This window comes from Anas platyrhynchos, chromosome 3 (assembly GCF_047663525.1).
Source record: "Anas platyrhynchos isolate ZD024472 breed Pekin duck chromosome 3, IASCAAS_PekinDuck_T2T, whole genome shotgun sequence".
Lineage (NCBI taxonomy): Eukaryota > Metazoa > Chordata > Aves > Anseriformes > Anatidae > Anas > Anas platyrhynchos.
This window is the reverse complement of record NC_092589.1, coordinates 92,923,202-92,944,081: the sequence shown is the minus strand read 5'-3', so window position 1 is coordinate 92,944,081 and position 20,880 is coordinate 92,923,202. Positions and strand designations below refer to the sequence as shown.

General features: G+C 37.2%; 1 protein-coding gene across 1 annotated transcript in view; it reads right to left on the bottom strand.

Annotated features, from left to right (window-relative positions):
* EYS (eyes shut homolog) overlaps positions 1-20,880 on the bottom strand; it is a 530,119-nt gene that overhangs the window by 262,073 nt on the left and 247,166 nt on the right. Inside the window, exon 15 of the mRNA XM_072035108.1 lies at positions 7,638-7,788. Coding sequence (XP_071891209.1) covers positions 7,638-7,788 — 151 coding nt within the window. The remainder of the gene's footprint in view (positions 1-7,637; positions 7,789-20,880) is intronic.

Below are 20,880 nucleotides of genomic sequence, written 5' to 3'. Positions count from 1 at the left end.
TACAATGTGGAAGGGAAATCAAATTGAAAGGGTATGGCAAAATTACAAGGACAAATATTTTAATCTGTAATCTCTTTTTAGGAAAAATAGGGGCACTGGAATTGATGAGAACAGGAGCAGCTCATGGTTTCAGTGGTACACCACGGAAACCACAAGACATTGCATAGAAGAGGCAACGCTGCTTGCTTTCATATATATGCTTTCATACCATGGCAGAACCTCAGATTCAAGGTACAGTGAAATACAAGCGCAGAGCCACTACAAGCTGTGCACTTATATTCCACTACACCTTGAGAGAAGATTAATGCCTAGCAACTAGCTCCCACACAGTATATTCTGAGCTACAGCTTAAACTCATGGAGCAGATGATGCTTTAAATTGTATCAAATATGAAATAATATTTGAACAATTGCCAAGCAGATTTCTGATTTCCAAAAAAAAAAAAGCAAAACAGACTACAACCCATGCACAGGTCTCACTATATACAGTGGTCCAAAAAAACCACCCCAAACCAATGGAAAATTAAACAAGTCATTTTACACTTAGGGGAATATAACCACATCTGTCTATCTAACTGGACATAAGCATGTCAAAATTTTGACAAAATAAAATGTTTTTTATAAATCATATGATTATTAATGATTAAGTATGAAAATTTCAGATTGCTGTGGAACAACAGCAAATCTGTGGATATTCAAGACCTGATCCCTTCAAGGTTTTAAGCTAGCCACTCTTGTTTATACCACTGCACCAAACAACTGCAGTAATGCAGCAGTCCCGTATGTGCTTGTAATCCTCTGAAAGATGGATGTCCTGTCTTTTTGTCAGATTCTCCAGGAATCTTCTCAGCTGCAACACTGGCCCAGAAGGCATTAACTGGGTCAGAACCACCGACAGCAACTTTAATTTGCTCACACCCGATGACTACTGTAGCAGTACACTGAAGCATCATATAAATATAATATTATTATAAATTATTCTGTGACAGTTACTGTCAGAGCTCCATTCTGCAGCTTTATCAGATAAGGTGAATGCCAGACAATCAAACCTGAATACTGTGCACAGATTGTACTAAATTCTCCCACTGCTTTGCAATACTCTGGCAAGGGAAATGGGTCATAAACTATGTCTAACTAGGCAGTTACAGAGGGTTTACTGTTGCTTCAGCCTATGGAAGCACAGCAGCTGTACATACAACAAACTGCCTTCAGATCATTACAAATTAAGGGTCTAATTCTGCATGTTGTAATACCCGTTTTACATTGTCTGTATCTTCACTGAATGCCGTTGAATTCAGTGGATGAATACAATGATTGCAACAGAAAATATATAATTCTATACATTTTAGCAAACATTTATTAAAATATTTGTTTATATCTACATATAGTAATACTTGAGAATATTCTGAAACTAAGTAGTTTCATAGCAAAATATAATTGTGATATCACACTGACTTTTTTTCATACAAGACTGTATGTTTTCTATGTGTGTATTTAAAACATGTGCCCACAAAAAAGCACACCCAGACATGGGCCAGTAGTCTAATGAAGAGAATTTACGCGTAGAATTATCTCAATTTCATCTCAGCCACAACACCAACACACTACAACCCTGAGCATATCACCCAATTATCTGTTGCATTTCCCCATTGGCAATATGGAGATACCAATGCTTGCATATAAATTTGCATGCTTTCTGCTTCATCTTTTATCCTTATTTTATTTAGAAAATTATTCTCCTGGTACAGAAGCTTCTTTTTCTTTTGAAACTTCTCTTTGAATATTTAAGTTTAATTATGGAGATTTGTTTATGTTGAAAAGGAATATGGAGATATAATGACATTTCACATTCCCAATACTAAAATACTATTAAGTCTAGAAATATAAATTACTGGAGCAATTATAGCAGCAGAAATAACACTATTACTGCAATCAACTATTGCTGTAGGTATTTGAAAACAACCTTTAATTTCCCTTCAAGTGTACCAATCTTATCTTCTCTGCAGAGGAACAAGCTATTGTAAACAATTAATGACACTAAACCTAGCATGAAATTAATTATTCTGTAACATGTCTTGAGATTTCAAAATACCTTTTTTTTTTCAATTTCTGATTTGAATATCTTTTTTTTTGCGTGTGTAATTTGGTTTATATTCCACCATTGTTGACTTTTAAGTATTAGAAAAAAGCTATCATAAACACCTTAAAAAAACTAAGATGAAGCTATTAAACTGTTTATCTGATTTAACTGTTTACCTATTTGTTATACATGACAAGTCTGAAGTACACCTTTTATACTCTTCAACTACAAAACAGGATATAATTTTAGAATAACTAATAAACAAAACTGTGGGAGAAATGGAGATTTTCACTCTATAGAGACTGCAGCATGAGATCTCTGCCAGCCAGCTATTTGTAACATAACTGCGTAGCTTTTCTTCTGACCAGGTCTGTTTTACTACACTGTCATATGTACCCACTAAACTTTACAAAGGAGTTTACAGAGAGTCATAAAAACAATTTGTGTGTGTGAAAGTTTGCAGTGCTTGAACTTGGATGAATTCATCCAAGATGTTTCAACGTATTGCAGTGTTACCTAGTTTTCCATGCATATTTTCAGATCCTCAACATCCGATTCATATTTAGCTAAATATTTTTGTTTGCAGGTATATATAGTCAGAGAACTATAGCTGTGTATCAGGTGCAGGTGTCGTGGTGTTGGTGGAAAGGGGCTGAAGGGCCTCTGGGAGGAAAGGCTGGGCCTGCCCCATGTTGGACACAGCTGGTTCCAGATGTTTCCAACAGCCACACTGGGCCCAGCAGCCAAAATGGTGGCACTTCTGGGGAATTTATTAAAAAAAAAAAGAAAAAAAAAAAGGTACAACTCCATGAACATCAGGGTCAGAGAAGGAGGGAGGAGGTGCATGAGGTGCTAGAGCAGAGGCTCCCCTGAAGCCTGTGGCACCCTGCATCGTGCAGGTGGTTATGTCCCAATGGGCACTGCAGCCTGTGGAGAACTGTACCAGGGCAGGGGGAAAAAGCATGAGGAGGAAGGAGCAGCAGACCACAGCTCCCACCAACACACTGGGGTTGGGGAGTGGGAGGAATCAGGAATGAAGCTGAGCCTGGAAGAAAAGGTAAGGGGTATCCACTGTCCTAGCTTTTTTCACAGAGCCTTCCAACATGGAAGGTGATCATATTGGCCAGGCACAGTTTCCTCATGCTAAATCCTTGACTGTTCCCTTCATCCTTGCAATTGTCTCAGGAACTGAAGTGTGTCATCGGCCTGACCAGCTCCTGGTTACCCAGGTCCTCCTCCTCAGTCTTTTTAAAGATGAACATGATTTGACATTTGTTCTTTTCCAGAGAGTAGGTACCTCTTCTGATTGCTATAGTCTTTTAGATGACAGAGAGTGGCCTTGCAATAACACGAGCTACTAGCACATGCTTGCTTGTCTGCATGCCATTTGGACCCATAATACTTTCTACATTCAACTTACTTAAGTAGTCCATCAGTCTGACCTGCTCTGCTCTTGACAGCATTTCTCCCCCCAACCACTGCTACTAGGCACAGTCATCCGGGAGGTCTGAGAGTTTCTGATTAGTGAGGAAATCAATTAAGTAGTATAACATTGCTTCCCCAGATGTCACAAATGTTCTTTTAAACACATCGCTGCCTTGAGAGTAATATATCTGTTCTCTATAAGGCTATAATCTCTGCATTCCCAAGCTGTGGCAACAGCCAGGGAAATCAGTAGAGGGTGGTTAGGAAGGAAATTCAAACTTCTGCTGATAGCATGCAAAGTCTTTTATTACCCTGAGTGGTGGGAACATGTATATGTGGTGCTAATCAAGACTTCCAGCCTGGAAGTATTATGACTTTGTTTATTGATATTTCCATTCAAGATGGTATATACCAGGCAGAATGCCAATCATGTTCAGAAGAGACTCAAGACCCCTATGAGTATATACAGAGAAACAGTTACTTCTCAGTAATTCTTGTAAGACCCTAAAAAGACCCCCAATGAAAGAGTAAATGGGTACTCCTTACAGTACCCCTAATGCAGAATTGTATTAAAGAACAAAATGGAAAGCTGTCAAGGTAGCAAAAATAATTTTCCTTAATTTTTGGAAATGTAAGCCTCAACTTCTTTAGACCGAAAGGCAAAGACTAACTGTTGCACCTTGCCTTATATGTTGAGTACATGCACTCTGACTCTTAAGCAATGCAGAATAATAAACATACAGACCAAAAAATAATTATGTGGGAAAGGTGCACGGACACCCAAGAGCTGATTAGGAAATTGCAATATAGGAAATCCTCAGAGAATAATTTACCCTGCGGGCAGCACCAATCATATCAAACTTCACTAATAAAGAAAGGAAAAGGGGTCTAGGATGGAAATCAATAATGTAGCATGAGCCTGTTCCAGTAATATGGACAAATCCTGTGTCAACAGCTATGGCCCTGGTTCCCGTTAGACAGGAACCGGTATCAACTAAAGCAGTCTAGGGTCTGAAATTACTGTTCTATATAACTCCCACAATATTGGACAGTAGGAGGGCCAACAGCCAACAGCAGAATGAACTACTCTAGTGAGAGAAGGAGCTCATCTAAAACAAGACAATGCATTATTAGGCAGATACCACAGGTATCATGAGGGTCATTATCAGACTTGACTCCAAGAGTGATCAGAGCATTTGCCAGGAAGAGCTGAGTCCCAGCTGGAGCTGAAATTTCCCTTGAAGCAAATTGCAGGATCAAGGTCAGAAACAGACCTTCTCTGTTTTGGGGATGGTGAAGGTTTTACAATAGCAACCTGACTGCCTGGGTCAAAGCTGACGAGAAAGAAACTTCCAGGAGTGTTTTTCTGCTGCTGGGAATGAATAGTCAAAATAAAAAGAACTTAGAGAGATTGTTCTCCATTACCGGACAAAAGGGAAGCATACAGCCTTTATACACTGCACATGACTTATAGCCAACACAATTTAATGGGAAAACCAAGGAAAATCAAATTTGCCGAAAGCTACAAAAAAAAAAAAAAAAGAACAAAATGAGACACTAAGAAAAGATAAAAACGAGCACAGAAATCATAAAGGAGAAAGGAAAATGAAGGAAAATAAAAGGTTTAGGTAATCTCAAACAGAAAGCAGTAAACTGCAAAAAAGTGTCATGGAAAACTGAAGAGACAACTGGAGAGGCAACTGATAGTTTAAGATGCATTTTTACCATTTGGGACACTTAATGAACATACCCCTACTAGTACTCAGGAAGTGTAAAGTATCACCAGCTCGAGCACTTACAGTTGTCCCACAATGCTGTTTTTACCTCATCTAAATAAAAAAACATAGACCATAACATAATAAACATGATAAACATAAAAGCATAGGCCATAACATAATAATAACATAGACCATAACCTAATAATCCTGCATTAAGAACAGAATAATCTATTTCCACATACTTGAAGAAAGCTCATCTTGTTAAGAGTCTAACACAGGTACTGGCAATATGTTTTAGCAGTAAATTACCTGTAAAACATTGTGTTTTATTGTTATTTTAACTTGCATAAGGTAAACTTCTTGTCCTGGATTTTATTTCGCCTTTGGCTGGTGAAAAGCTTTTTACTATCTCAGACTTTCTTCTCACACACACCATCATTAAGTACAGCCCTCAAACAAATTGCTTCTTTACCTTCTCCTAAATACCCTCCAGGGACTGAACTTCTCTAAATCTTCAATGCAGCCTCTTTAGAGATCCCCCAAAATATTTCACTTAGGTTTTGCAAGAAATGTCATTTAAACATTGATGGTGCTATTTCCTTCTTTCGTGTTAGTTTAGAATACTTCTTGAAGATAGATTCCTACAGTAAATTAAATTTTATATGCAACAAATATGATAAAATATTCCATACAAATGGTTAGTTGAATATGAATGTTTGAATTAAGGGAGAAGTTATATGATTGCAAAAGCTATTTGACATGTTCTCTTAATACCAGTACATAGTATTTAGAAGTATAATTTTGGATGAGTATTTTACTACCCTAAAAGCACCTACTCACAAGAACATTTAAATTGGATTTCAACGGCATTGCCACTCCATTGGTTACTATGTAATTTATTACAAGCAAAATGCAATCTAGAAATGCTGCACTACAAAAACAGCATCAAAAACACATCTGTGCTTGAAGGTACTGTATTCACCTCATGATAAGGTGACCTTAACCTGCCAAAGAGCAGAACAGAAATGAAGAGGTTAAAACAATTGTCACAGGGTGAAGCCTACCCGAAAGTAAGGCTCAGAAAAATGAAATTTTGGCTACATGTGTTAAGCTCTGACTATGACTGTTCTATGTGCAGGGAAAATAAACACCACAGATTAACTTTGTTACAGCCATGGGGCCATGAGTACCCAAGACCACTGCTCAGATAAATGAGATCTGGTCTATGCTGACCCAGTACTAACAGTTCAGTGTATTCCAGTATGTGTGGAAAACAAATAAAGACTCTCAGATAAACTTTGTTATGTAATGATAAACAATTTTACCTTCTTGTACCACAGTTGGGACATAAGATTAGGGGGTGAAATCAACCACCTAGCAACACTGCTTGCCCTTAGGTAAGGGGAATGTCAGGGGTTGTCTTGAGGCTATGTGACTAGAAAGGCCTCTGGCACCTTATGCTGACAATTTAATTTGCCAAAGCAATAAATACTTAAGAAAGCAGTCCCTTGGCAATGGAGGGGTTCTCCATACTGAGAAATCTGATGAGACAAGGAAGGCTGAGCCATCTGGGAACTGCTCCATACAGGGGCTGCACTTCTGGAAGCTGGAGTCGATGTTTACCTCCAATCTCAACTGGATTACAGGGCTGGGGCTTTGATCGACATGAATGTGAAGAGTGCGAGTGTCGTAGGATAGAAATTAGTGTCTATAGTCATCTTGCTCTGCAAGAACATCAAAGTCACCAAGTGATGTCTGTTACTGTGACTACCCTACCCCAAATTCCTACGTAACAACACAGTACTGATCCACTTCTCTCCAGCCCTCTGCATGCCCTCGTATGTACTGTCATCACCATTTTCATAGCTTACTTCTTCCCTAACTCTGTGTTAGTCCTCTTGAGCATTAATTCTCACCCTCACGTATACCTTTACCATACTACAAGAGTAGCCCCACACGTTCAAGCCCCTGTTCCATACTTGTCAGCCCTGGATGCAGTTCCACAGCTTCTCTCTCCTCTCATTTTTAGACACACCTTTCTGTGCCAGCACAGGGTGCAAGCAGAGGTCCTCTCTGGTTTTGAAACCCAGTGTTATTATACTTTCCACATCTTCATAAAACAAGCACCTGAGCCAACAGGTGCCTTCTTCAGATTTGTTCATATTTACTCCCTAACTCTGCCTACTCAAGGCTAAAAGGATTGCAGATGAAGTTGCAGTGCTGTTTCTCTTCACTTACTGAAGTCCCAGGCGCCAGCAAAACTGCAGCACGTTCATACCTTGGATGTAATCCTCAAAAGAGTGTAAGAAATTTCTATTTTTGTATAATTTAAATTTCTTCAATTATGTTTTATTCAATAAACCATTCCTGAAATAAAAATATCTTAAAATAAACATTTTTCTTGATAAAAAATACCTGTTTTGTTGCATAAGGATGAGGCAAGCCACCGAAGAATATGGATCCTGTTTCAAGCCAATACGAACTGGACCAGAAATTGCTAGGCACCCTTGTCTTTGCAGATATCTCCAGGACTGACATTTCTGCTTCACATGGCACCATGCCTTGCCTGCATAAATTTAGAAATGGAGACATTTTACCACTGTATACAGTTTGCATTACTGTTTATATGACAAATTAATTAAGCTGTGTCATGGTAAAGCTGGGTAAAGCTAAACTCTTGCACTTTCACCTTTCTGATTCTCTCCCATATCCCACCTGGGGAGAGGGAGCAAGCAGCCGTGTGGGGCTGAGCTGCCTGCTGGTGCCAAACCACAAGAGGCTGTTACTAAATCAATGAGTAAAGAAAATCAAGTAAATGTCTGTTTTGGTATTAAAGACTATCAACACAAAAGAAGCTGTTTAATAAGCTGTAAGTTGGCATGTGATTGGGTCTTGAACTTCTATTAAGATGAAATCATATTGGAAATCTAAGCAGTGTAATTGCTAAAAAAGTCAAAACATAGTGAATGAATTAAAAAGTTAGACCATTTTAACAGCAAATAGGTTTTTAATTTGACAGAAAAACATTTATTGACCTAAAAACTTTTAAATATCCATTTTCACCACACAAAAGAGATAATCCAGAAAAGCAATTTGAAATACACTGCATTTTACAGCACGCAGACTACTGTAATCTGTAATACTTATTTTCAAAAGCGTCATTCCTAAGACTGAAAGCAGTAATATCAGGCCCTGATATTAACACATCCATTCCCTTCTCCCTCTCCCTGTCTACACATCCCTTAACAGTGTCACTCTTAACAGAATCAATACATTGTTAACAATAAACAGAAGGTGCAAAGTAAGTAATTTGGTTTTCTTTCATTTATTTTTACTGACGAAAAGCTTATTTACATTCCTGTAACCAACTGGCTGCAAGGCCTCAGTCTTCATGAAGAAAGACAGCATGGTGGAGAAATACCAGAACTAAACAAGAGCCTCCCCGGTAGGGATTTCTTTCAGCAAATGAAGCAGAGGAGTTCTGGTGAAGCTCAGTGTCAAAGAATCAGTGTACAACCAGCTGTATGTGTAAAAGCATTCAAGTGCCTTTGTAATACAGGTGCCACGAAAAATCTGTGTAAAAATAGAGTATACTAAACAGAACTATATAAACCTAACAGCATGTATTTTTGTTAGGATGCTATAAATAAGGCATGAATTTAGTTTATGTTTGATAATGCAAGATCAGCTTCTGAAACAGTTAGTTACAAAAAAAAAAAAAAAAAAAAAAAAAAGCATTGCAAAGCAGTTTCTTCGTTATCTTCTCTAGATAATGTCATATAAAGGATTTTTCACATACCATTTGATAAGGTCTCCTATCTTTTTATTGAGAGGATGAAGACTCCACATTAGCGACATTTGCAAACAGTTCTCTGATTATTTCCTGTGTAATTCTGGTTTTGTGATATATTCAGAGAAAAATGTGAATGTGGTATTAGCCTTTAAACTGAAAGGCCTATATACATTTTTGTAGGCAAAACAAACAACATGTCCATCCTACGGTGAATAAATTTGCATGAAAAACATAGTTTTGTTGATAAAATCAATATAAGATAAAGGAAATTACAAAGGGCTTCTGTGGGCAAAAAAATAAATTAAGGAATCAGTTGATGAGACCAAAAAAAAACAAAATCACCTAATTTTTTACAAGTTTTTTTTGAAACTTGCTAATTATTGAATTATTATTATTTTTTTTCCTGAAACTTGCTAACCTGAATGAGGGCAAGGAAGAAATTGTAGCTAGAGCTGCAATCACGGAATGAAATGTTTTCCTGCCATGTTTGGTAGATAAGCAAATGCACAGGGTGCTGCAGCACACTGTATTCATTACTTGCTTACAAAGGAAGTTTGCTGATAATGCATGTAATTTCATCCGTGCATTCTCAGTGGCTCTGTTTGCTACGATCAAGCTGTTTTTTCCTAAGGCTTGAACCCAGTGTGACAGCCTGACTGCAGTCATTCTGCAGCAGAAAGCTTTGGTGAGGGTTCTAAAGGAAAAAAGCAGTGACTTTTAAAGATCTAAAATGTCTTCTCTTTCTGATAATAGGACATAATATTAATCAATAAAGGGATAACAATACTGTCATAATCTTTCTGAAATATTTTATATCAGATGTTTTAATGCACCATAATTCTTAAGATTGGAACAGAAGAAGGTTAGGAAAGGAACTGACAGGAAGAGTTTTCATTTTTGATTTTTTTTTTAAAAAACTCATTTACAGATGTGCTAAACAAAAGAAAGCTGACCACACAACACCTTTTTTTTTTCCAAAATAATAAGTCACTGTTTTTCTTCTATGTATTTTGAGTTGCTAACACCGTAACTGGTTATATGACCACATGGGTTCTTCTACTATGCAAGCCCTCTATTTAAAAATACAGTTCTTTTCACAGTGGCTTTAGACCTGTTTGTTAGCTCTTCCTTAAAAGCTTCTATGATGGATTTGCAGAGGTATTTTTGTGTGCATATATAAACGTATTTTGAAATTAATTCCCAGTACTTTATGTCAGAAAACAAGTTAATGCAATTCAGTAGTGTGTGAGCTGCCTTCACCCTGTGCTTGTTAGAATGTCAGCCGTGAACCTTTGATTGTGCTTGATTGAATGTAGCAGGGTCTGGCCAAATTAGAATAACAACCTTAAACCATTATTGTTTAGCATTTGCTGATGATACAATCACCGGGTCGCATATGCACTCTATGAAATTTCCATCAGGCTTTTAAAATACTTTTTCTACAATCAGCACATTGGGTGTTTTAAAAGGTCAAGTAAGAAGACAGGGCTTTTTGCATAATTATAAATGTGGAAATGCATACAGCAACAATCGAGCACTTTTGCTGGGTAAGCTACCGGTAATTGTGCCTCAGTCCAACCCAGCAGTAATAGTTCACAGATTTCTCATTTGTACTTACATAAATGTAATGATTAAATACGGGCCTATTAATTATAACCTGAAGATGAGTTCTATCTAAACAGTGTTAAATCCATTGCCCAATGCATTCCGGGTTGGAAGGACGGAAAGGTCAGATAATCACTTGATAACTGCTGGGGAAAAGGTACCTAAGCATGACAATAGCTTTATGAAATCCAAAATCTTTTACATAATATCCTTACTTGCTGGCATTTGTCAGTGAAGATTAAACGGCATGTTTGGGATTATCATAAAATGGTAAAAAGGTAATAAAACAAATGGGGGAAGAGGAGGAGGGAAAAGGGGATGTCCAGAGAAAGTGGCGTAAAGCTCTTTTAATCTGGTTTTCCTGATAAGAAAGGTAAACCTCTTGTTCTAGAAACAAGACTGAAACTTTTACCTGCCTAGCAATTTCACATCGAATGTGATCAAGAGTAAACAATTCACTAATTACCCTTGAAATATTTAGGATGTGATGTTAGCATTCAGTCTGTTAAACAAAAAACACAGTAGGTCTGCAAACAACTGTGTCAAATATGAGTTGTGAACTGCAAGAACGAAAGAGAAGTTTTATTATCATATATGCTAAAGAAAACACACCCAAGTTCCCTGATTTTGTTGAAGACAACTGATTAATTAAAGCTCAGAAGCATATTTCATTTTCACTGTGCTTAATCACTACTTTGTAGATTTGTTAGCTTACAAAAAAAAAATAAATCAGAGCAACCTCCACTGTTTCCCTCTGTTTTCACCCAGCATCAAGTAGATCCTTCCAGCAGCCAGGCTGTGACCCATGGCCCGACTCCAGCCACTGATGCTGAGCCCTGCACTCACTTTGGTCCTGCCAGTCCCCCCATAGGCTGGTTGGGAGCACACACTGCTCCTGCCCCATGATGGGTAGTTAAAGACCCATAAAGGCTCCAGGAGCTGACACTGAGACCCCACTGACCCTGGTAGCTGACAACACACAGCCAGTGGTGCCATACCCCTCGTCTGACTCCAGCAGCTGGCATCAATTGTCACTCATGATGGTGTCCCCAGGCTTAAAGTCTGTAGGACCTCCCCTCCCCAGATCCAGAGAGCTCCAGCTGTGGACCCCCACTCGCTCCAGCCGCCGGCACCACAGGCTGGGGTCCCCACACTTGTAGCTGGCACCAGCTTCACTCCCGTACCCACAGGTCTCGTCAGCAGCTGGCACTGAGCCCCTGCAGTACACACACAGTGAGGAAGTGCTGAGCTGGTTAAGATTTAATGAGGATGTGTAAGGAGAAAGGACAGAGTGCAGACAAGCAGAGTGACTGCTGCATTTTACACACAACCGACCCCTTTTATACTTTTTTTCTGCATTTTTCCCTCTTTGCTCCTCCTTTTTGCCCTTTCCCCTGCAGTCCCCTCATGGGTTAACAGAGCTCTCTGATTCCTGAGCCTCTCCCAGTCTGCCTGTCCCTGTTCACAGTTTTACCAGCCTCAAACTCCAGGCTGATCTTCCTGAAGTGGCAGCTGCAGCTTCTCCTTAGCCCATCAATTAGTGCGACAGGGAAGTTTGTTCCTTGTCATTGTCTCCACGTTTGCTTTGTTAGCTCTGTGTCTTGGTAAACTTCGTTTCTGGCTTCCCCCTTTTGCCTTAGTTTCCCAGCTGATGAGGTCCCTGAGCAGATAACCTTGAACATCCCTGCAGTCTCACTGTCCTTATCAATTAGTGTGGGGGGGCAGGCTTGATTCCCATCACTCCTTCCTCATTTTTTTTTGTCACGTTTGTGTCCTCCTCCCTTTCTTATCCCTTATGGTAGGTACTGAAGGAGCTCCTTGACCAGATAACCATAAAGGAGCCACCACTCCCCACCCACATACCGTTACACTCACGTTACCCTGTGTACATTTATTTAGATAGGCAACATCAGTTACTCTCAGAGTCATTACGTTTTCACCCTGCAGTAAGATGCATCACTTTAGACTCCTCACATCTGCTGGTCCTGATCTTTCCCAGCTGAGACACCAGGGTAACACACTCTTTAACGTTGCAGATGAACTAATGAGTCAACAACATATTTTTTTCTTGTTCCCTCTGACAGCACTTATATTTCCTGGAGTTGATTTCTCATTCTGGTCTTGCAGAGTGAGATAACTTAATAAGTAAGGACAGTGAAATGAATGACAAGGCATCATGTAAAGGTCTCTAAGAATACGGAGAGAAAAAATCTTTGGATTACATTCTAAGTAATGAATAAATATGGTTCCTCCTTATTCTTTTCACAAAGGTTACACTTGCATTAATAAATGAAAAAGGTCCACAACATGAGGTTCTGACACATAATCATCTGTATTTTTATCAAGTTATCCCAGTTCCTGTAAATGTTGCCACCCCTCTAGTATCACCTGTGAAACTGAAAAAATTTAGAGTAAAAGGTTAGAGTAGTTCAGGAATCATTCCTATTCTGAATGTTGCCAATGTATTCTGCAAGAAGTATTTTTATAGGCATGATCTAGGGCCTGTCAGTTGGCATCAGGTCCAGAGAACAGTCTTCAGATGATTTTATTTACTCCTATATATTTAGCTGGAGAAGTGGTCTTTGGCCACTTCTGTCTTTGCAATTTGGAGAGCTTTAAGTTTCTTGATGCTCAATTGTAACAACCTTAAATGCTATTTACACTAATTAAATATGCATTTCTTTCAAGCTGATCAAGCTGATGCAGGCAGATGCAAGTAAAGTGTCATTTACTGAACAGCTTGGCCCAAATGAGAGTACTGTACCCAAACATTCAGACAGTGGCAAGCTTAGAGTTGGATTTAGACTTGCAACACTGAAATTTTATTTCAAGTGAAACAGAAAGACTGCACTGCATAGGATGACACTTACACAGTGGGAATTCATATTGATATGATCTTTAAGGGTCAGGATTATTTCTGGTCTCTATACCCTGTCTGTGTTCTCCTCAGCATCACTTCCACGACTGTGGCATGGGGCCATGGCAGCCGTAGAACCCTGAATCCACTGTTAGTATCGATGTGTGGTTTGATGTTCCCCAGATAATCATTTAGAACAAAGTTTTAGGTATGTTGCATGTTATTGGAGTCTACTGTTTTTATGTTTCTGTCCCTGCAACAAGTTTTTTCAGAAGATAAAGCAGAAAACTTCCATTTGTACAAGTGAGACTGAAGAACTCCTTTGAGATCCCAAGTAAAAGAGAGCAGCAATGACAAATTATTTTTGCATTACCTAGTGAACAAGAATAGACCACTACATGACAGAGATATGCTTCTTTGATGATCCTGAATTTTAACCTCTGAACGTCTCCTTTGATGGCAGAGTTCTGAAAAGATGTATTATGTGATTTGTACCCAAGATGTGGCATGACTAACTAAACTTTTATCTTATAAAAAGGCTGTAAAACAACAGTTTGTATTAAGCTAATTGGCCATATTGTTATTACCTGTTATTATGACCAATTTAGTATAATTAAATCCACTGCATTCGATTACGTTGTTAGAAAAAGGCAGTTGCTTATTCTCTGTTGACTCTCATGAAGACTATGAAAAATAATTATTTTTTGTGCAATATAAAGACCATGCACAACATATTGAGCTTTGATTTCCCAATGGCTTTTCATTCCAGATAATGTTTTTTTACATAATATTGATGCAAAAGAATACATTATTTAGTTGTAAACAAATGTGCTTTTGTAATATTAAAAAGATAAAAACTTGATGTCTAAACTTAAACTCAGCTATGCAAAAGCTGTCATTACAATTAATATGTGTTCAGCATTTTTAACAAATTAAGAATTTGGAACCTTGAAGAAGAGAAATAGTTATCCATATTTCCACTGAGGTTTCCAAAAGGTATTTGGATCTTTGTGATGTTCAATTTTGCATTTGCCCAAGCAAATACCTATGTAGATATATACATTCATGCATACGTAGAGATAATCTCTGCATTTAGTACTATAAAAGACTGACAGCGAGAAACTGACAATCTCATTAATAAGAGAAAAAAAAAAAAAGGAAAGCACTTCTAATAAAGTATTTGGAATATTTTCCCATAATTCTTTCTTTTTTTTTTTTTTTTTTTTAATGACAGATTTTCTGTCATTGCCTCAGTTTTATTTTCAATGTTTTGATTTCTTAGAAGATTTGATGAGTGCAAATTTTTCTGAGATGTATATGCAAGGAAAAGGTCTACTCCCAGTATTCTCAGATTCTGGAAACGAACTGCAAGGTTAGTTTCCAAATATTAATTCCAGTTTTCTCTGTAATCATTTCTCTATTTTACTATTCTTTTTTTTTTTTTCTCTGTGAAATCTTTGTTTTTGTTGAATGAATAAAGCACTTGTTGCAGAGACTTCAGAATGGTAAAGGGTATTCTGACACATCCAGCAATGAGAGCTAAGACCTTCACTACATAATGCTCTAAATGAGTATGCTCATGCAACGTTAGCAGCATAACAGCATGGCATTCTTTTTTTCTGACAGAAAGCTGGTTTCTGAAATGTAAACTGCTCATTATAAGAAGATGAGATTTAAGTTAACATTTTGGAGAAATGCTAAAGTAAAGGGAGGACTGGGAACATGTATAGCAGTTACAGAGCCTGGGTCATTTCCCTAGCACTTCCAGTACATCTGTAGGTGTGGTCTGACTGCCTGCTGAAGCAAAAAGGAAAGTTCCAGCTTTTACTCCATAGGCATTCACACATTCCCTCTCTTCTCTTTGCACAGCAATCTGCACTAAGGAAATCACTCAGCTGAAAACAAAAATAGTACATATTTTTAACTAGATCATATCTCTGTATGAGCTCTAGTCACTGGATAAGGTGGGTAAGAAGGAAGACAGAAAATAAAAAGCAGCTTAAACATGAAAAACAGAATAAAAATAAAATAAAATAAAATAGAGTCTCCCTGAGGCTAAAAGACTCTCTATAACGGGACTTACACATCTTCCATTGAAGTGACCTCCAAAAAGACCCAAAAGGAGCCCACTCTTTAAAGGTAGGTTTTGTTTAGAGCACAAAATAACCAGAGTGTAAAAAGATAACTTTTTAAACAATGAAAATTCAGAACTAATTGTGATAGATTAAATAAGGGGTAATGTAAACATATTCTCTATCTTGAAGAAATTTCATGCTATTTTTGTTGGTTCTGAACAAAACTTTCCTTCCATACTCTTACAGGGGTCATCTTAGTGTTTGCTTCCTACAGCAGGCAGAATCCTGTTTTATTTCCTGCGTTCTCCCAGTCCACACTGCTGCTGCAGACTTTGCAAGCTCCATCCTGTCCTTCAGGGAAGAGAAGCTTATTTGCTTTCAGAAGAAGCGCAATCTCCCTCCCTCCAGATGGCTCTGACTGAAAGTGCATCATGCAGGATAAAGCAGAAAGACAGCTTCCTTCTTACCAAGTAGGAGTTGCAGTGTGCAGTATTCGCACGGCATTCTCTGAATAAACAAGACAGCTATACTGCTTGTCCTGCTCTCTGTGTGTGCCTCTGTCTTCTGTGAAAAAGAATGCCTTGCATTATCTTTCAAATACTCATGCTGCCTCAGTACAAGGATTTTTATAAAACTCATGCCTTCGGGCTTCTGGATGCAATGCGCAGTGCCTAACAGCATTTTTCTCCCATTACTGAGCTGGCTAATTAATTTTGTTTTTCCATATTCTGTGACATTTCTCAAATAGCAGAGCTTGAGATTTGCGGGGAAAGCATATCTAGCAAGTAAAAAGTTTTTTTGAGATAAGTGTGAATTACACTTCTTAGATGTCTGCCACTATTCATGTAGTCAGGGTGACATACCTAAGAGACACAGGGCTAGCAGGGTATGAAAGGAATTGTTACCCAGCTTTGTTTCAGCCTTTCACTGAAACCCCACTTGTTGGGGCTTGCCAGCCAGAATCATTTGGATATACATATTCTTCACAATACTGTGGTTTTAGGCAGAGGTGACAATAGCAGAATGTACCTTAGGAAGATGTCGAAGAAATACAAGTTTGATTCAAATTAAGTTTGTGGCTTTCTGAACAAAATTCTGATCAAAATTCTGAAATAGATGAGGTCAAGTTAATGACTTTTTGGTGGTCAAATGGGTGGTTACGGTGGTTACTTCTTGACTGAAACTCCAAACCCAAGAAATTTTATCTGCAGTAAAAATGGTAGCTTACGTTATCTTATCCTGTAATATTCAAGTGATGTAAGAATTATCATGAAGGGGAAAAGAAATTATATTAAATATCTTTAAATGCTACACTATTTTTTCCCCGTAAGTTCCCTTTGTGATGTCTGTTGTATTTGCTCTTATTAAATATGCATATATTGTGTAAAATATATTGGCATCAGATGTGAAAGCATGAGAACTAAAAATCACTATTTTTTAGGAAGTCAAAGGGCAGAGCACTTTTAAGTATATAAAAATAAAAAGATTGTCTGTATTGTGTACATTAGGTATGCTTTCTAAATAACTATTCAGAAATTGGATACTATTATGTTCTATTATTTCTCTATAAGTAAAAGTTATTTCAAATGTATAAAAGATGTCAACTACTTCATTTTAAATTAGCAATTTGGGCTATTCTGAGAATGAAAAGTCTGCGAAATTAATAGTGTGAAGAATAGAGTTAAAAGTTTCTGTACAGATCACATGGGATATCATAGGATTTAAATGTGCTTAAACATAGAAACAGTTAAGGATATGTCCTCAGGTAAAGCCTTTGGCAAATACATAAAATGTTGAAAAAGTATTTCTAAAAGATAGGGAATTTTGTGCTATGCAGCAGTGAGTAAGAGTTGTTTCTTTGCTTTTCTACTGAAAAGGAACAAAGAAAGGCAACTGAAAGTAAGGAAAAATTATAGTTTCAGAATCTAGAAATAAAAATACAGTTTTGTTTCTTATTATAATGACACTTCAAAGAAGAGCTGATGGCTTTAGTAAAGCAGTTCTACTAAAGTTTAAGATGTTCTCTTTTCAGAAAACAAAAACAAAACCAAAAATGGTCAAAACACTAAAAACTAGTACTTTGAATATACCAAAGATTAATAGAAGTTAAATGCTTTGACACATTGTACAAGAAACTCAGTTCTGGTACCTGTACACAAAAATAATCTTCAGCAACAGAAATTAATGCTTACTCTCAAAACAAACTGGGTAAGTATAATTTCATTTCACATTCCTTCAGCACCATATTCTATCAGTGCATTCTCAGCACTCATCCAATGCATAAAGCACTTTGTTTATCTAAGTTTATTATACTTTAATTGTTCTGATGATTTTTTAGTGAAATGCTGTATTTGTATTTACATTGTTATTCATCTCCAGCATCTAAAAAGTCATTATTTCCATAGTGCTCTAAGTTATTAGAAATGGAGGATTAGGTTCTTGGCCAAAAAATTGTATAACCTGAAAAACATTTTTGACTGAACATTTATTCTTAAGAAGCACCATTATTTATTTTGAACACTTGACCTCCAAATAGAAAGATACTTTAAGCTACATTTAAATTATCAAGTATTTATGAGATAAAGTAATGAATACCATTAGTCACAGGAGGGAATGTTGTTCACCCAACTCCCTTTCTACTTATCTGTGAAACGATTAAAATCAAATTAATTCCCTAAATGTACTGCATGGGGTTGCAGAATGAACTGGAAAATATATAAACAGTCATTCTGCCTATGAAGATTTCAAAACTTTTCCTCTGTTTAGTGGTTTTTATTCATATCTGTTTTTAATCTCACAGTTCATAAATCAGAATCTCCTTTGATTTTCTTGGTTCAATCCAGCATCGCCATTTCTGTGGCAGAGTCATGCTCTGTCAGTGGGCTATAACAGTGTCACCATGGAACAGAAATCTTCAACACTTAGAAGTTAAAGGCTCCTACTTTTTGAACTACTTGTGCCAACAGCTCATCTTTATTGTTGCAAAACCAGTTTCTTTTTTCTTTCAGATATGTACCAAAACACCCTTTCTGGGGGATATTCTTCACTTCTTGCCTTTCATCTCTTTGATAGTCAGCAGACAAATTTTAGGTTATATCTCCTAAAATGTCTTAAATTTCCTAAAGTGTCTTGCAGCTGATGCAAGTCCATTGATAGCTTCCTTCTGAGAGGCCCAGAAAATGCAAAGAGCATGAAGCTATATTACACCAATAATACACTTCTTAGAGCATGAGCACACTTCTAATTAACTAGTGGCCACTGTTGTTAGTAACTTGTGGCTTACACTGGCTTTTGAGGAGATGGCCAATTTGGGATGTTTCCATCAAGTAGGGTACATTGCATTTACACAGTACTCAAAACAGCAGGGGGATGACCTCTTCACCTATATGCTCCTATGTTCCAGATTAAGACCAATGCTCAGCACCTTTGTGATAAAATACAAATAAGAATTTATCATTGAAAAAGCAACAACACAGAGGGATCCACAGCTCAACACAATAAGAAACAGGCTTCCCTATCAATGTCTGCATTTTTTTTTCCTAACAATTTTATCTATTATCTGCTTATCTTACCTGTCTGAAAGCCCTAGGGAAGATATGGGCTTTGTAGTGTATTCTGAAGGGTAATATATACAACGTATTTGGCACCACATGGATTATTTCAGGCCTTCATGAAAAGCTATCAACAAACAAGCAAAGTGCAAGCTCCAGAGTGAGCATATGTTGCATTATGCCATGATTAGAAAGATCCTTTTCTGACTAGAAGAATCAGAAAACATCCACATCTCAAAACCAAGGCAATCAATCACCAGAAGCCCTATAGTTAACTAGTGAAAACCTCAAATTACAAACATTATGAGTTAAAGAAGAACAATGCACTCTATGCAGATGATTTCTGGGCTGATGCAGCTTCTATGCCAGTTTTCTAAACCTACTGGTCAGGGTCAAATAAACAAAAAGGACGAACTGGGTAGACTCATTTTAAAGAAAGAAGCTGTATCAGTGACATCTACTGTATAATCAATTTATAAACTGCTAGATTTGCTAAAGTGACTGCCAACTGTGATCTAAGTAAAAATAATTTAATTTAATGAATGAAATGAAGATACTATTATTATCCGTACTGAAATGACTGTTGTTCAAATGGAGCATAATAGACCAAGCAAAGGACACATTTCTAATATTGCAGATGAAGTGTGGCCTGTTTCTGCAATACATGCTACTTTATCAACTTGTTTTGATGTCAAAGATTGAAAAAGATAAATATTAAGCAGTTAATGAAGGAGGTTTTTTAATGGGTAGAATAAGAAGTCTGTGGTAGAAAATCCCCCATATTGCCAGAGGTAACTGCGTATTCTCAACTAAAACAAACTTCTCAGTGCTTGGATCTCTTTACTGTTTTCTTTTCTCCATAGTGTCCTGTAAAAATCCAATCCCTGTGAGGTTTTGTCCATATCCAAATTTTCACTGTTGCATTTTCACATTCTTAAGAACACAAAACCCAAACAATCAGATATGCGAGTAAAACAGACACAATGATTTTCATTAATAACTAGACTTACTAAACAACTGCACTAGCTTACATATGAATAAGGGCTTTAGGGCACTGCTTTCTGGCAAACCTTGGCAACATGATTGATTTAAACAACCAACATCGTATATAAAGATTTATCTGGGACAAAAAAGCGATATCCTATCCAAAATTATCAAGATATCCAAGATCTGTGATGAAAATCTAGTCCTCTTATTGTATCTAATTTTATTCAGTTGTTACAGTTGTAGCCACAATATTCCATCATGATGAAAAATGTATTTCAGCAATGCTGCTATTTTACTTTCAGTATGAATATTCTGGTGAACTATGAAAACTGGATACAGTGTAGTGTCTGACAGTAATCTGCATGTTTATTTGCAAACATTAGAAGGTGTGACATTCCTTTTATTCACACCAGCAATGACTTCTGAGGAATAAAGTAAGCAGTAAAATACACTCCTGTAAGCAGAAAAGGAAGATATTATCATTAATTTTCACTGTGTTTCATCTTGTATTACACTGCAGTACTTTTGATTCTATTTCTTTCATTTAATATGATACTATAAAGGCAGTATATTCTTCACAAGTTTAACTTCAGTAACTGAAATGCATTGCTTTTAGGGAATTTGGCAAAAATCTTTCCATCATAGGGCCACCTCAAAGGGGCTCCAAAGAATTTGGAATACTTTAATGAGAATGATCAGTTTCTTTCAACAACTAGTACAAGAACCATATAATTTTTTAATTATTATTATTACTCGTGATATTTAGTCATAATTCTCCACATCTGCAGAA